Source organism: Natrix helvetica (assembly GCF_964273705.1).
Source record: "Natrix helvetica genome assembly, chromosome: 5".
Taxonomy (NCBI): Eukaryota; Metazoa; Chordata; class Lepidosauria; order Squamata; family Natricidae; genus Natrix; species Natrix helvetica.
This window is the reverse complement of record NC_138551.1, coordinates 151,700,810-151,718,393: the sequence shown is the minus strand read 5'-3', so window position 1 is coordinate 151,718,393 and position 17,584 is coordinate 151,700,810. Positions and strand designations below refer to the sequence as shown.

Genomic DNA, 17,584 nt, shown 5'->3' with positions numbered 1-17,584 from the left:
AGTTAGTTTGATAAGTCCTTGACTTATGACCACGATTAAGCCTGTTGCTAAGTGAGACGTTAGAGAAGTAATTCCCCCCCCCCCCCGAATCACTGCAGTTAAGTCAGTAACGTGGTTAAGCGGATTTGGCTTGTCAGAAGGTCGCAAAAATGTGACCCTAGGAAACCGCGACCGTCGTAAATACGAGTCAGTTAGCCAAGCATCTGAATTTTGATCATGCTGCAGCGGTCGTTAAGGTGTGAAAAACGGTCGTCGGTCCCTTTTTTTCTCAGTGGCCGCCTAACTTTGTGTGGTTGCCAAACAAGCTGTTGTAAGTCGAGGACCGTCGGTAGGGTGGTTCACTCCTGAACTAGCAACCAGGAGGTTGTGAGTTCTAGTCCTCCTTTAAGCACGCAAACCAGCTGGGTGACATCGCGCGGGCCTGCAGAGCGCGATTTAAATTGTTTAAACCGAAAAACAAGATGGCGCCCGGGTCGCCAGGGACTCAAACTACCAGTGGAAACCTTCATTGCAGGTGCAAACTTTTGAGTTAACCAGAGCTTAGATAGATGAAAGCCAAATAAATAAGTCTTTTCTAATTTCTTTGGCCCACGTTTCTTTAATTCGTTTTCCTTCAGCCTTGGCAATTTGAGGAAGTGTGGACTTCAGCTCCCAGAATTCCCCAGTCGGCTAGGGGAATTCTGGGAGTTGAAGTCCACACACCGGAACTCTCCTGCTTCTCGCCAAGGTAAACCCACCGCGTTAGCTGAACGTACATTTTGTCTTCCGGCTGAAGAGGGCATTGGCCATCCTCTTGCTGGGTGGGAAAGTCAACTTCTCCAGGTCCACTGCTGGGGTTTTCTCGACTTCCTTGTAGATCACCTGGACAGGAAGTCAAATCGGGCCAGGGGTCATTCACAAAAACACAGAGGGAACCAAGAGGGATCTTACAGAATAAAAGAGCTGGAAGGGACCTCGGAGGTCTTCTAGTCCAACCCCCTGCTCAATCAGGAGACCCTGGACCATTTCAATCCATCCACCAGAATAGAGCTGGAAGGGACCTTAGAGGTCTTCTAGTCCAACCCCCTGCTCAATAAGGAGACCCTAGACCATTTCAATCGATCAATCAGAATAGAGCTGGAAGGGACCTTGGAGGTCTTCTAGTCCAGCCCCCTGCTCAAGCAGGAGACCCTAGACCATTTCAATCGATCAATCAGAATAGAGCTGAAAGGGACCTTGGAGGTCTTCTAGTCCAATCCCCTGCTCAGGCAGGAGACCCTAGATCTTTTCAATCAATTAATCAATCAATCAATCAGAATAGAGCTGGAAGGGACCTTAGAGGTCTTCTAGTCCAACCCCCTGCTCAAGCAGGAAACGCTAGATCATTTCAATCAATCAATCAGAATAGAGCTGGAAGGGACCTTGGAGGTCTTTTAGTCCAACCCCCTGCTCAAGCAGGAGACCCTGGACCATTTCAATCAATCAGAATAGAGATGGAAGGGATCTTGGAGGTCTTCTAGTCCAACCCCCTGCTCAAGCAGGAGACCCTGGACCATTTCAATCCATCAATCAATCAATCAGAATAGAGCTGGAAGGGACCTTGGAGGTCTTTTAGTCCAACCCCCTGCTCAAGCAGGAGACCCTGGACCATTTCAATCAATCCATCAGAATAGAGCGGGAAGGGACCTCAGAGGTCTTCTAGTCCAACCCCATGCTCAAGCCGGAGACCCTAGGCCAGTGGTGGGCAACCTTTTTTTTCAACTGAGCCAAATCTCGCCAAAACCACGATTGAAATTTATTTTGAGAGCCACATTTTTAAAACCGAAAATACATAGGATGGTACACTGTTTTTAGTTTCAATAAACTCTGGCATTTGAAGCACGCAAGTTTTAAAGCTGTCAAGTTACAAGATCCTTGCATCCCTAACCCTTTAGGAAAAATACCCCAAGGGGTCTTCAAACCTGACAGCTTGAAGACTTGTGGACTTCAACTCCCAGAATTCTGAGAATTGAAGTCCACCAAGGGCATCAATCATATTAGCCCAGGGATCTGCAAAATTGGCTCTTAAGACTGGTAGACTTCAACTCCCAGAATTCTGAGAATTGAAGTCCACCAGTCTTAAAACAGCCAACTTTGCAGACCCCTGTGTTAGCCCAAAAGCCTGGTGCTGGGCCTTGCTCCCCCATTGGTGGAGCCCCAAGAAGCGAGGAGGGAGAAAAAGAGACGGAGGCCAAGGAGCTTCCCCCCCGCCCCCTCCCAGCAAAAATCTAACCGGGGAGCCGCGTTGCTACTGCCCACGCGGCTCCCCGGTTAGATTTTTGCTGGGAGGAGGCGGGGGGGGGGAAAGCTCCTTAGCCTCCTCGCTTCTCGTCCCCGCCCGACTTCAGGATCCTCCCTAATCATTGTGAGTCGAAAAGAAAAAAGGGAAAGGGGCGCTTGTTTTGAAGTGCCCGAGAGGAGGGAGGGGAGCAGGCGCCCGGCACACAGAAGAGCCACATTAAAATGTGTAAAGAGCCGCGTGTGGCTCGCGAGCTGCGGCTTGCCGACCACTGCCCTAGGCCATTTCAATCAATCAATCAGAATAGAGCGGAAAGGGACCTCGGAGGTCTTCTAGTCCACCCCCCTGCTCAAGCAGGAGACCCTCTACATTCAGATGCTTGTCCACTGACTCATATTTATGACCGTTGCCGTGTCCCGTGATCCCGTTCTGCGACTTTCCGTCAAGCGAAATCCACGGGGAAGCCAGATTCACTGAACGACGGCCGGGTGATTCCATTAACCGCTGCAGGGATTGGCTTAACAACGGTGGCAAAGAAATCTCGTGGAATGGGGCTTAGCAAACGTCTCACTTAGCAGCATCAATCCCGGGCTCTGTTGCGGTCGTAAGTCGAGGACCTAGGTCTGGATTTCCTTCCCTAACCTCCCGGAAATCGCAACGCTTACCGTTTTGGGATTAGCGACGTTGACCGGGTGGTCGAATTCCGCGATCTTCGCCCAGGTCACGTGGTTTAAGATCCGTACCTGGTTGAAAGCAAAAAAAGGAAGGCACCAATTTTTGGGTGGGGGGTGGGGGATACCCAACGCGTAGTAAAAAAGGGAAAAAAAACGCAATGGGAAACGGGGATATTGGGGGTGGGGGTGTCAGCTTTGGCCGAACCCACCTTTCCGTCGTAGCTGCCGACTGCCAAGAACTGACTGCTGGGGCTCCAAGCGAGGGATTTCACGCCCAACGACCATTCGTAAGCGCTGTAGGTGGAGAGGAGGCGTCCGTCCAGCGAGAAGAACAAGACTTTGTACTGGGGGTGGGGGGGAAAAAGAAGAATGACAACCATTGGTCTGAAGTGGGGTAGAGTTTCCTGCCTAAGCAGGGGGCTGGACTAGAAGACCTCCAAGGCCCCTTCCAACTCTGTTATTCTATTGTATTCTATTCTATTTTCTATTCTATTCTGTATTCCACTCCACTGCATTCCATTCCATTCTACTCCACATTCTATTCTATTCTATTCGATCCTATATTCCCTATATTCCATTCTTTCTATTTTCTATATTCTATTCTATTCCAATCTATACTGTATTCTATTCTTATTATATTCTCTACAGAAAATAGGAATAGAATAAGAATAGAATAGAATGGAATAGAATAGAACAGAGTAGAATAGAATAGAATTACAGAATCGAAGAATAGTATAGAATGGAGTAGAATAATTAGAATGGAATAGAACAGAGTAGAATAGAATAGAAGAATAGAATGTAGAAGAGAAGAAGAGAAGAGAATCTATTCTATTTTCTATATTCTATATTCTTATTCTATTCTATTCTACCATCTAAAATGGTAGACTTAAGATAAGCAGTTAAGATAATTAACGTCCTGGAGACTAAAACATACAAACAAGGTTTGCAGGAATTGGGTTTGGTCAGTCCAAAGGAAAGAAAGACTATAGGAGGGACATGATAGCAGTCTTCCAGTATTGGAGGGGCTGCCCCAAAGAGGAAGGGGACGATTTATTTTCCAAAGCGCCAGAAGGGAAGACAAGAAACAATGGATGGAAACTAATCAAGGAGAGAAGCAACCTGGAATGAAGGAGAAACTTCCTAACCGTTAACCAGTGGAACAGCTTGCCACCAGAAAACCGTCCATCACGGGAGGTTTTAAAGAAGAGGCTAGACTTTGCTCACCTCCAGGCAGCTGTCCCATACGGCCATCACGCAGCCGTTTGGGGCCCAGTCGATTCCCGCGGCATCCTGGGTGTCGATTTCAAAATGCTGGAGAAAGAAAAGGCAGGGAAATAAGGAAGGTTTTCTCAACTCCCAGCCCCAGAGGGGGAAAAAATCGGAGAAGGGGACGTCCCAAAGCAGGCTGGGAATCCCACAAACCACCACGAAAGAGGAGGCCGCGAAGTCCAGGATAATGGGAGTCCCTATACCCTTAAAAGCTGCCAGTCGCTGCAGACGAAGAGGCTGACGTAATCTTTGCAGTCCCTTCGTTCGATCAGGGCCAGGTAGCGGCCGTCTTTCGTGAAAGCCAGGCCTGCAAAAATAAATATAATACAGTACAACGTAAAACAATGCAGAGACTAAAATAGAAAACATAAAATAAAATAATAAAATAGAAAATAAAATAAAATAGAAAAATAAAAAATAAAAAACATAAAACATAAAATAGAAAAGAAATAGAAAATAGAAAATAAAAGAAAATAGAAAATAGAAAATAAAATAAAATAGAAAATAGAAAAGAAATAGAAAATAGAAAATAAAATAGAAAATAAAATAGAGAATAGAAAATAAAATAGAGAATAGAAAATAAAATAGAAAATAAAATAGAAAATAAAATAGAAAATAAAATAGAAAATAAATAGAAAATAAAATAGAAAATAGAAAATAAAATAGAAAATAGAAAATAAAATAAAATAGAAAATAAAATAGAAAAGAAATAGAAAATAAAATAGAAAAGAAATAGAAAATAAAATAGAAAAGAAATATAAAAAATAAAATAAAATAGAAAAAATAAAATAAAATAGAAAATAAGAATAGAAAATAGAAAATAAATAGAAAATAGAAAATAAAATATAAAATAATAAAAAATAAAAAATATAATATAATATATTTATAGCTCCATCTTCCACCTCCTGGCAAACATTTTATTGTGGAATTTTTTAAGGGAATTTTAATCTTATTTGTATTTTAATTAAATATTGTACAGTATATTTTCTACCTCCTCCGTCTACGTCTATGTCTATGTTTATGTATATGTATATGGTTTTTAATAATGACTGTACACCGCCCCGAGTCCTGCTTAGGAAAGGGCGCGGTCTAGAAATAAAAGCTTATTATTATTATTATTATTATTATTATTATTATTATTATTATTATTATTATTATTATTAATATAAAATCATAAAATATAAAATCAAATCATAAAATATAGAATCAAATCATAAAATATAAAATAAAATCATAAAATATAAAATAAAATAATAAAATATAGAATAAAATCATAAAATATAACATAATATCCTAAAATATAAAATAAAATAAAATCATCTTCTTTTAATGACCTCATCATCTATCCCCTTGTGGGGTGGAATCTGGGCAACTGATTGGAGCTGACTGTTTCCTGGCCGTCTGCTCTTCCTGTCACCAATGAGGAGTTTTGTACAGCAGTTAAATTTCCATTGTGCCCAGAGATAAATATTTGCCTCTCTCCCTAGCAAAGCCTGATTCACTCAACGACGGGAGGGATTCATTGAACCACAGTGGCAAAACAACAACAACAACAACAAGTACTAAAATTGGATGCGACTCATTTAAAAACCACCTGTTTTCTTAGCCACGGCAGTTCTGTTCCCGATTGTGGTCTACCTGTTAGAGGGGGGATGCAGAAAAATAAATCTGAATTTAGTTCACTTCACTCACCCTGCTGGCAAGCTTTGGGGTATTTGATGTAGGAGACGGATTTTGTACACAGCGACCAGACGGTGATACGCAGCTGTTAAAAGAAGACAGAGGAGCGAGAGAGATCGATTTAATTTTGCGGGTGTGATGAAGGAAGGCCGAGAAATTTCCTAGAGGTTTTCCCTTCCTGGCCCTCCCTCCATTCGACTCTTAGAATCTGCCTTTATTTTCATTTTTTCAATCAGCCAAGATTGGCTGCCACGTGAATGATAACTTGATTTTTAAAACTGACATTTTTTTAAAAAAATAGACAGACCCAAAGAAACCGTAACGATTTTAGAACGGGAATTTTTTTGTGTGGAAGGAAATGGAGAGAAAAAAAGAATGTGTGTGTGTGTGTGTTTGTGCGTGTATAAATATTCATATTGATACACACACACACACACACACCATCTTTTAACAACCCCTTAATCCCTTGCAGGGCGGAATTTTGGGCAACTGAATGGAGCTAGAAGAGCACTGAGTGGCCAGATGCCTTTCTTGTCACCGATGCGGAGTTTTGTTCGGCAGATATAGTTCTCATTGTGCCCAGAGACAGAAATATCTGCCTCTACCTTGAATTGAACTCACAGCCTCCTGATTGCGAGGCGAGATATCCACCTCTAGGCCACTGCACCACTACACACACACACACACACACCAACCATTTGTGTAGTAACCAAAGTTACAACAGTTGCTGAAAAAAATGGACTTATGACTGTTTTTCACGCAACCGTTGCAACATCCCCACAGTCCCGTGATCAAAATTCAGACACTTGGCAACCGACTTGTATTTATGACGGTGTGCGGGCATCCCGGGGTTGTACGGTCCCTTTTTACAACCTTCCGACAAGCAGCACACCCAATGAGGAAGCCAGTTTCGCTCCACAGCCGCGTTGCTAACAACAACGGCAGCGATCCGCTTAATAGCTGCAAAACGGAACAAGGGCTCCCTTAACAGCGGTCTTGTTTAGCCCCGGAAACATCAGTCGTAAGTCGAGGACTGCCTGAAAAAGAGCCGGAAGGACCCAACTGCTTTGACCTGCTTTCTGTTTATACGGGTTTTTCCAAAACAGAGGGCGGGGGTGGGGGCTTTCTCCCACTTCCCCAAACCCACATTGCTGGCTCAACGCACACGCGGCCAGCCTCACCTCTCCGTGATCGGGTGTCTGGCACAGCTGCTCTTCGGAAGGGAGAAAACAGCAGCATTGCTGGAATGCCGACAACAGGAGCAGCTGAGAAGCAGCATTTCAACGGGAGCTGCTCCAGGAGGAGACGGGGTGGGGGGTATGGGGAAGGGGGGGGGGGTTGCACCCGTTTTCTGACAACGGCGGGCAGGTGGCGAGGCGTCCCACAGAAACCCCACGCTCCCACCGCCCGGCGTTCCTGAGGGATCTCAACTGTTATCCCAGACTTGACGGGGTCAAATTATTGAGATGGGGGGGCATCTGTTAGCACGGGAATCCGGGGGGGGGGGGATTTTGGAGACTGGATAAAATTGTTGGACTGAAACAAAAGAGAGAGAGAGAGAGATAAGTAGGGATGGATGGATGGATGAGACAGGTGAGAGAGAGGTAGGAATGGATAGATAGGTAGATGGGCAGATAGATGATAGATAGATAGATAGATAGATAGATAGATAGATAGATAGATAGATAGATGGATTATAGATGGATGGATGGATGGATGGATGGATGGATGGATGATAGATTAGATAAAGATAAGTAGGGATGGATGGATGGATGAGAGAGCTTACAGAGAAATAGGGATGGATAGATAGGTAGATGGGCAGATAGATAGATAGATAGATAGATAGATAGATAGATAGATAGATAGGTAGGTAGGTAGGTAGGTAGGTAGGTAGGTAGGTAGGTAGGTAGGTAGAGGGATTATAGATGGATGGATGGATGGATGGATGGATGATAGATTAGATAGAGAGAGAGATAAGTAGGGATGGATGGATGGGAGAGCTTACAGAGAAATAGGGATGGATAGATAGGTAGATGGGCAGATAGATAGATAGAAGATAGATAGATAGATAGATAGATAGATAGATAGATAGATGATAGATAGATAGTAGATAGATAGATGATAGATAGATGATAGATAGATAGATGATAGATAGATAGATAGATAGATAGATAGATAGATAGATATAGAAGATAGATGGATGGATAGATAGATGATAGATAGATAGATAGATAGATAGATAGATAGATAGATAGAATGATAGATAGATAGATAGATAGATAGATAGATAGATAGATATAGATAGATGATAGATAGATTATAGATGGCTGGATGGATGATAGATTAGAGAGAGAGAGAGAGAGAGAAGTAGGGATTCTCCGCTCTTGAAAACAGGAGGACGAGGATCAGGAGAAAGCCTAAATTAACATGTCATTTCCCCCTTCGCGGGGCTGAATGGTCGCGCCGGCACTGCGAGACACCATTGGCAAAAGGAAAAGGGGGGGGAAATGCCTTTTAAATGTGATGTAGGACAAGCCCTGATGAGATTGGTGGCAAACCTCAATTTTCACCCGAGGTGGAAGCTAGAAGGGCAGATTTGATTCCTCCGTCAGGCAGCCGCGGACCTCACGTGGCTTCCGAGGCGGATTTCGAAGCGCCTTTGATTTCCGTGTGGGGCTCCGTTGAGCCACTAGGCCCCAAACCACGACAGGAAGCCATGATGGCTTACTTCAGGCCTCTCGTGAAGCAACCGGGCCTGTCCATGGGTGTCAAGAGAAAGTTAAAAAGGCCGTTGGAAATGTGCCACTGAAGCCACGCGGATGTACTCGGCTTACGACCAGGTTTCAGCCCCAACTATATGTTGCTAAGCAAGGAAATGTGTTGTTTTGCCCCGTTTTACGGCTTTCCTCGCCACGTTTCTTAAATGAATCCCTCATTCGTCTTTTAATGAGCTCATAATCCCTTGCGGGATGGAATCTGGGCAACTGAATGGAGCTAGCAGAGTGTTTACTGGCCAGACGCTCTTCTGTCGCCAGGGCGGAGTTTTGTTCAGCAAATATATTCTCATGGTGCCCACAGAGAGAGAAATGTCTGCCTCTACATAGGATTGAATTCACAGCCTCCTGATTGTGAGGCGAGGGCTCCACCTCTAGGCCACCACACCGCTATTAAGTGAATCACTGCGGTTGTTAAATTAGTCACATGGTCGTTAAGCGAATCGGGCTTCCCTGTTGACTTTGCTTCCCAGAAGGTCACAAAACGGGAAATCCCTTGACTTCAGAACACAGCGACCGTTGTAAATGTGAGTCAGTTGTCAAACATCCTGATGTAAATCACCTAACCAGGGTCGTAAGTCCAAAAAACAGTGACGGGTCACTTTTTTCAAGGCCGTCATAACTTTGAATGGTCACTAAGTGTACTGTTGTTAAGTTGAGGACTCCCTGCCTCTCTAGAGAGCGACCGTTCAAAGTTACGGCAGCCCTGAAAAACATGACTTACCACCCTTTTCCACACTTACGACCGTTGCAGCATCCCCGTGGTCACACGATCCAAATTTGGATGCTAGCCAACCGATTCCTATTTATGACGGAGTCACACAATCCCCCGTTTGCGACCTTCCAACGAACAAAGTCAAGGGGGAAGTTAAATTCACTTAACGACCAATTTAAGAACGGTGACGATTCGCTTAAGAAAAGCAGCAAGGAACGTCGTAACACGGGGACCAAGCTCCCTCCACACACTTCCTCACTTACCAACGTACATGTTGGGGGGGACTCAATTGTGGTCATAAGTCGAGGACCTCTCTCTCTCTCTCCATCTCTCTCTCTCTCTCTCTCTCTCTCTCTCTATCTCTCCATCCATCTCTCTCTCTCTCTCTCTAATCTCTCTGTATCTATCTATCTATCTATCTATCTATATCTATCTATCTATCTATCATCTATCTATCAATCTATATCTATCTATCATCTATCTATCTATCTATCTATCTATCTATCTATCTATCTATCTATATCTATCTATCATCTATCTATCTATCTATCTATCATGTATCTATATCTATCTATCTATCTATCAATCAATCATCATCTATCTATCTATCTATCTATCTATCTATATCTATATCTATATCATCTATCTATCTATCATCTATCTATCTATCTATCTATCTATCATCTATCTATCTATCTATCTATCTATCTATCGCGACACGCCTGAGAGACACAGGGGCTTCTCTGCAAACCCTAACCCTCTCCCATCGGCTCTGAGATCTGGGGTGTCCGTCTAGCCACCCGTTCAAATCCCAGGTTATCCCATCCAGCTGTCGATCGAAGTTATTATATCCTCTTGTTTACGGTCCCGGAGTAAGTCTGCCCACGCAGCAAAGCAGCTGGCTGCATGCGAGCCCACCGGGGTCAACTCAAGTTGCTTCAACCTTAGAAGAAATATTTCCCCGTCCGCCCCCGTCCCAATTTGCCACGGGGGAGCAGACCCTAACCCCTTCCAAAGATTCTGGAAAGAGTGCAGAAAAGAGCAAGAAAGAGGATCAGGGGACTGGAGACTAAAACATATGAAGAACGGTTGCAGGAACTGGGTATGTCTAGTTTAATAGAAAGAAGGACTAGGGGAGACGTGATAGCAGTCTTTCAATATCTCAGGGGTTGCCCCAAAGAAGAGGGAGTCAAGCTATTCTCCAAGGCACCTGGAAGGCAGGTTAAGAAGCAATGGATGGAGGTTTGTGGAAGAAATTTAGAAATGAGGAGAAACTTCCTATCCGTGAGAACGATTAACCCGTGGAACTGCTTGCCACCAGAAGCTGTGGATTCCTCCAAAACACTGGAGGTTTTCAAGAAGACCATTTATCTGAAATAAATAGGATAAGAGAGTTGGAAGGGACCTTGGAGGTCGTCTAGTCCAACCCCCCCCCCTGCTTAGGCAGGAAATCCTACACCACTTCAGACAAATGGTTATTTAAATGCTATATAGGGTTTCCTGCTTGAGCTGGGGGTTGGACTAGAAGACCTCCAAGGTCCCTTCCAACTCTGTTATTCTGTATTTCCTCCCTTCCTTCCTAATTTCTTTTTCTATTCTCCTTCTTTCCCCTTCTTTCCTTCCCAATTTCTTTTTCTTTACCTTTTTTACCTTTTATTTCGATTTTTATACCGCCCCCTCTCCCCAAAGGGACTCGGGGCGGTGTACAGTCAAATGAAATAGATAAAATGGACTACAAACTTGCAAACATAAAAACATAGAAGAGGAGGCAATACAACACTGTACAGGTAAAGCAGATAAAAACAGTATATAAACAATCCTAAAAAATACCCAATTAAAATTACCCAGTTAAAATATATCTGCCAAGAGGTATAATGAGGTTATGAATGGTCCAGGCCGGCTAAACGGAACAGGTGAGTCTTCAGTTTTCGTCGAAAGGAGGGGAAGTCGGTGGTGGTTCTGATATCGGGGGGGGGGGGAGGTCATTCCAGAGGGTTGGGCCCATCACAGAGAAGGCTCTACTCCTAGGTGTCGCCCGTTGGCACTGCTTAGTGGACGGCACCCGGAGGAGCCCCTCCCTGTGAGAGCGAATCGGTAGCAGGGAAGTGTGTGGTAGGATGCGATCCCGCAAGTACCTAGGTCCTGAGCCATGGAGCGCTTTAAAGATGGTGGTCAAAACCTTGAAACGCACCCGAAAGACCACAGGCAGCCAGTGCAGCTCGCGCAGGAGCGGTGTTACGTGGGAGTACCTAGTACTCCCCAAAATAGCCCGCGCGGCTGCGTTCTGGACTAGCTGCAGTCTTCGAGCGCGTCCCAAGGGAAGCCCCATGTAGAGAGCATTGCAGTAGTCCAGCCGAGACGTCACCAGTGCATGAGTGACCGTGCGTAGGGCATCCCGGTCCAGTAGGGGGCGCAATTGGCGCACCAGGCGAACCTGGTGGAACGCCCCCCTCGCCACGGCTGCCACATGGTCATCCATTGACAGCCGGGCATCTAGGAGGACGCCCAAATTGCGCGCCCGCTCCACAGGGGGCAGTTGTTCGCCCCCTATGGCCAGCGATGGAATGAGCTGGCTGAACCGAGGTGCCGGTAACCACAGCCACTCAGTCTTGGAGGGGTTGAGTCTGAGTCTGTTGTCCCCCATCCAGACCCCGACGGCTTCCAGACACCGGGACATCACTGCAACAGCCTCGTTGGGGTGGTCTGGGGTGGCAATGTACAGCTGCGTATCGTCAGCGTACAGATGATACTCCATCCCAAAACCACGGATGATCTCACCCAGCGGCTTCACATATTCTATTTTCCTTTTTCCCCTTTTGTTCCTTTCTAGTTTCTTTTCTGTCCATAAAATATGTACGTTTATACTGGTGGGGGGAAAAAATTAAACTTTTAATCGTTTCCTTTGTCACTTTTGATTTTCTTTTCTTTTAACAAAAAATTAGAGGTCCTGCGAGGCTGAAACCATTTTTAAGGAGCTTTGGAGCAGGGGGAGATGATTCCTTCCCGAAGGCCAAATTTGGCTGCTTAATTAACTTTGGGGAATGTTTTCCTACAATCCTCCCCCCCCCCCCAAAAAAAAACCCTAGATAGTCAGGTACAGCTGTTCCTCTATTTTTTTAAAAAAAGAAGTCGACGACGACAAGCTATTTAGAGGGCTTGGGGATGGACGGGAGCCTCACAGCTCTCGGGAGTGGAGACCCCAGGTTTCCCAAACTCACATGGAATTCGACTGTGTTCAAGATGTGACGTCCGTCGGGACTCCAGGACGAAGCCACCAAGCCGGCCGAGCCTTCGTCGATTTTGCAGTGCCAATCAGGCTGCTCCAACGACCAGACCTTAAATGAGGCAAGGGATAAGAATCAGCCGTGCAAAGCCGCCGTCTTTTAATTAACCAGGATTCCTGCTCTGGGGTTGGACTAGAGGACCTCCGAGGTGCCCTCCAGCAGCTGTAGGATTTCTATTTCCAGTTTCCAATATATTCACCGCGATCATGAAGGACTTTTGCTGGACTCCGCTACTAAAGTAAGTTTTCTTTCTTTCTCTCTTTTTGTAGAAAGCCATACAGGCCGTCCTTGACTTACGATCACTTGTTTAGTGACTGTCCCCATAGTTAGGACAGTGCTGGGGGAAAAAAATGACCGGCAACTAACAACTGTTTTTACATACATGTCAGGTGGTCAGTTTTGGCAAACTTTCCAGCTGGCTTCCTTATTTATTATTTATTTATTTATTTTATTGAACTTATTAGTCGCCCCCTCTCCCCACAGGGACTCGGGGCGACGTACAGAGCAATAATCAAGATAGCACCATAAAATCGTGCAGAGGAGGTAAAAATAAGTCCATAAATAAGCATACTTACAAAGTTTAAAACCCCAAAAATATTAAAAACAAAATTTCCCATTGTAAAATGACCTGGGGTGGCAAGATAGTAACGTTATGCCAGGCCGGCTTGACAAAACAGGTAGGTCTTCAGCTTCATACGGAAGGAGCGAAGATCGGTTGTTGTCCGGATGTCTGGGGGGAGGTCATTCCAAAGGGTAGGGCCCACCACAGAGAAGGCCCTACTCCTGGGCACCGTCCCCAGGCACTCTCTAGAGGACGGCACCCGGAGTAGCCCCTCCCTGTGTGAGCGAGTGGGTCGCAGGGATGTATGGGGCAGGACGCGATCCCGCAGGTAACTAGGCCCTGTGCCATGGAGCGCTTTGAAGATGGTAACCAGTACCTTGAAGCGCACCCGGTAGGCCACAGGAAGCCAGTGCAGCTCGCGCAGGATAGGTGTTATATGGGAGAATCTCGATCTCCCCATAATAACCCGCGCGGCTGCATTCTGGACCAACTGCAGTCTCCGGGCGCACCTCAAGGGGAGCCCCATGTAGAGAGCGTTACAGTAGTCCAGGCGGGACGTCACCAGCGCGTGAGTGACTGTGCGCAAGGCCTCCCGGTCCAAAAGGGGCCGCAACTGGCGCACGAGGCGAACCTGGAGGAACGCCCCCCTTGCCACGGTCGCCACGTGATCTTCTAAGGTCAGCCGATCGTCAAGGAGGACGCCCAAGTTGCGCGCCCCTTCCACCGGGGCTAATTGCTCATCCCCGATGGTCAGCGATGGAATATGCTGATTGAATCGGGAAGCCGGGAACCACAGCCACTCTGTCTTGGAGGGGTTGAGCCTGAGCCTGCTGTCATCCATCCAGACCCGTACGGCTTCCAGACATCGGGTCATCACTTCGACAGCCTCGTTGGGGTGGTTTGGGGTGGAAATGTACAACTGAGTATCATCAGCGTACAGATGGTAACTCACCCCAAAACTACGGATGATCTCGCCCAGCGGCTTCATATATATGTTGAACAAGAGAGGCGAGAGAATCGACCCCTGTGGGACCCCACAAATGAGGGGCCTTGCGGTCGACCTCTGCTCCCCCGTCAACACACATTGCGTCCGGCCAGAGAGGTAGGAGTGGAACCACCGTAGCACGGTGCCTCCAATCCCCAACCCCTCCAGCCGGCGCAATAGGATACCATGGTCGATGGTATCGAAGGCCGCCGAGAGATCTAATAGAACAAGGATGGAGGAACAACCCTCATCCTTTGCCCTCCAGAGATCATCCACCAACGCGACCAAGGCCGTCTCCGTGCTGTGACCGAGTCGGAAGCCGGACTGGCGCGGGTCTAGATAATCATCTTCCTCCAGGTGACGCGGAAACTGCTGAGCCACCACACTCTCAACAACCTTTGCTAAAAAAGGAAGGTTGGAGACAGGACGATAATTTGCTAGTTCCTTTGGGTCCAGAGAAGGCTTCTTGAGCAGGGGCCTGACCACCGCCTCTTTCAGGGCGGCCGGCATCCGGCCCTCCCCCAACGAAGCGTTCACCAGCCCCAGTAGCCAGCCTCGTGAGCCCTCCCAGGAGGCCAGCACCAACCAGGAGGGACACGGGTCCAGTAAACATGTGGTGGCCCGCAGTCGCCCGCGCAACCTGTCCAAATCTTTGATGACAACAGGGTCAAACTCCTCCCAGCATGGTCTCTCAAGACTAGTCTCGGACGTCCCCACTGGAGCACTGGAGTGGGTCCAACCTCTCCGGATATGATCGATTTTATCCTGCAGGAACTCTCCAAATTCCTCTGCCCTGCCCTGCAATGGGGGGTCCCGCTGCTCCTGTGACAGAAGGGAGCGGGTCACCCGAAACAGGGCAGCAGGGCGGTTCTCTGCGGACGCTATAAGAGTGGCACAATACTGACGTTTGGCCACTCTTATTGCCACAAGGTAGGTCCTTATGTAGGCTCTTACCTGTGTTCGGTCAGCTTCGGAGCGGGAGGATCTCCACTTACTCTCCAGGCGTCTCCTAAGGCATTTCATCGCCCTTAGCTCCCCGTTAAACCAGGGGGCCCGGGTCGATCGTGGCCGTCGGAGAGGCCGCAAAGGCGCCACCCGGTCCAAGGCACCGGCAGCCGCACTATTCCATGCGGCTACCAGGTCCTCAGCCCGGGAGCGGGACAGGTCAGCAGGAAATGGCCCAAGCTCAGCCTGGAACCTATCCGGTTCCATCAGGCGCTTGGGGCGGAACCATCTGGGATAATCTGGTTCCGCCTCCCCGCGGTGGGGAGTAGCGCCAGGGAAGTCAAGCTGGAGAAGTGAGTGATCTGACCATGACAGGGGCGTGATGACTAAATGCCCTCTTCCCAGATCACTCGTCCACTGGTCGGAGACAAACACAAGATCCAGAATGTGGCCTCGCTCGTGAGTGGGGTCCTGAATTACTTGAGTCAGACCCATGGCTGTCATGGAAGCCATGAATTCCCGGGCTACCTCGGATGCCTTTCCCGTTGACGGCAGGTTGAAATCCCCCATCACTAGTAGTTTGGGGGTCTCAACCGCCATCTCCGCGATCCGCTCAAGGAGCTCGGGCAGGGCCGTTGATGTATGGCGGGGAGCCAGGTATACTATCAACAGGCCCAACTGACTCCCTGGACCCCACTTTACGCCCAGAGACTCACAACCAGATGTCTGCGACACAGTGAATTCTCTCGGTGCCAGATCGTCCCGGATGATAATTGCTACCCCCCCACCCCTACCTTGGGCCCGTGGCTGGTGGAATACACGGTAACCTGGAGGGCACATGACTGCCCTTAAAAAGTTTGAAAGGCTGAATGGCTGCCTCGCTTAATGACGGCCCCAACTGTGGTCGTAAGTCAAGGACTAATGATAAATAGAGGCATTTTGGTGTTTTTAAAGAAGCGGGGGGGGGGCTTTCTCTCTTTCCGCCCCCTCCCCAAATGTTAGGCCAACTACAGATGCTGACAGATGTTGCACAAAAGTTTGTTTTCTTTAGAGGGGGGAAAAAAATTAGGAGGACGTGAATTTTCCTACATTTTCCTGGCCTTTAAAAACACAAAATGGCAAATGCTTCTTCTTCTTTTTTTTTAATGAAACGTCCATTTATTTTTATATATTTATTAGACTCTATTTAATATTTTTTATTATGGAATTGTAATTCCAACATTGAGCGCAACATTTATGTCGCTCAGTGAGAAATCGGCCCCGTTTTACGACCCTTCTTGCCACGTTTATGAACGTGAATCACCACCGTTGTTAAACGAGTCGCGCGGTCCTTAAGCGAATCTGGCTTCCCCTTTGACTCTGCTCCTCGGAAGGTCGCGAACGACACCGCGGCCGTCATGAATGCGAGTCCATTGCCAAGGTTCTGAATTTCGATGGGGCTGCTGCAACGGTCGTTAAGCGTGAAAAGCAGTCGTAAGTTTCTTTCTCAAGGTTCTTCAGCAACCTTGGTCATTAAACGAACTGTCGTAAGCCCAGGATTACCGCTACATTGGAAGAGGATCCCAGAATGCCTTTACAGCCAGGTAATCCTCTCTTAGAAGATTCTCTTTCAAAATTTGCAAAATCCGTGACTTTTTCAGGGGGGAAAATAATTCATTTTTCCTTCGTTTGAAGAAGTTCAACTTCTTTCCACCAGAGGGAGCTAGCTCCCTTTTCTTCTTGAAATGGACTGCAAAGATTCCCCCCCCCCCCCCGTTTCCCCCACCCACCTCTTTTTGGTTCTGTTTCCCCATGCAACCTTTCTTTTTATTTTTATGTGTATTTTAATACTAGCTTTATTCATCCTAACCCTGTATTATAAAGGAAAAGCCCTGATTTCAGCGACAATTGAATTAGTTCCAAATGTTTTCTGTCCCTCTGCCCCCAGAAGCATCGAGAAAAGGGATAACACCCTTAATTTCTACTGTGGGGTTTTCCACCTTACCAGAGGGAGCCCCCTTGTGAAGCCGTTACTATGGCGACTCCACTGCGCTGCACAGTAGAAGCCGTTGGGCGGCAGGACAGTAAAAGCCGTTTTAAGGCACAACAGGCTGTATCTTAGCAGAATACACACACTGAGGGTGTTAGAGGTGTCTTGCCCCCCCACAGATTTTGTTTCCAGAGAGTAAGTCATCTGTGTACCAAGTGTGGTTGAAATTGCTCGAGGCGTTCCAGAGTTATGCTGGAACTTACACACAGACACAGAGAGAGCCGTTTTTATATATAAAGAAGAAGAGGAGGAGAAGGAGCGAAGCAAAAGAAGGAGAAGAATAAGAAGAGGAGGAGAGAGGAAGAGGGGAGGAGGAGCAAAAGCAGGAGAAGAGAAGGAGAAGAGGGGGAGGAGGAGAAGAGAGGAGGAGGAGAGGAGAAGCAGAAGGAGACGAAGAAGAGGAGGAAGGG

General features: G+C 47.0%; 1 protein-coding gene across 2 annotated transcripts in view; it reads right to left on the bottom strand.

The window, feature by feature from the left end:
• The window catches only part of WRAP73 (WD repeat containing, antisense to TP73), a 59,302-nt gene that overhangs the window by 2,269 nt on the left and 39,449 nt on the right, over positions 1 to 17,584 (bottom strand). For both annotated transcript variants that reach the window (XM_081954973.1, XM_081954972.1), the window contains exons 4-10: positions 12,588 to 12,704; positions 5,893 to 5,965; positions 4,404 to 4,507; positions 4,156 to 4,242; positions 3,141 to 3,275; positions 2,923 to 3,000; positions 756 to 861 (exon numbers count right to left, since the gene is read on the bottom strand). In XM_081954973.1, the coding sequence (XP_081811099.1) occupies positions 756 to 861; positions 2,923 to 3,000; positions 3,141 to 3,275; positions 4,156 to 4,242; positions 4,404 to 4,507; positions 5,893 to 5,965; positions 12,588 to 12,704 (700 nt within the window). The remainder of the gene's footprint in view (positions 1 to 755; positions 862 to 2,922; positions 3,001 to 3,140; positions 3,276 to 4,155; positions 4,243 to 4,403; positions 4,508 to 5,892; positions 5,966 to 12,587; positions 12,705 to 17,584) is intronic.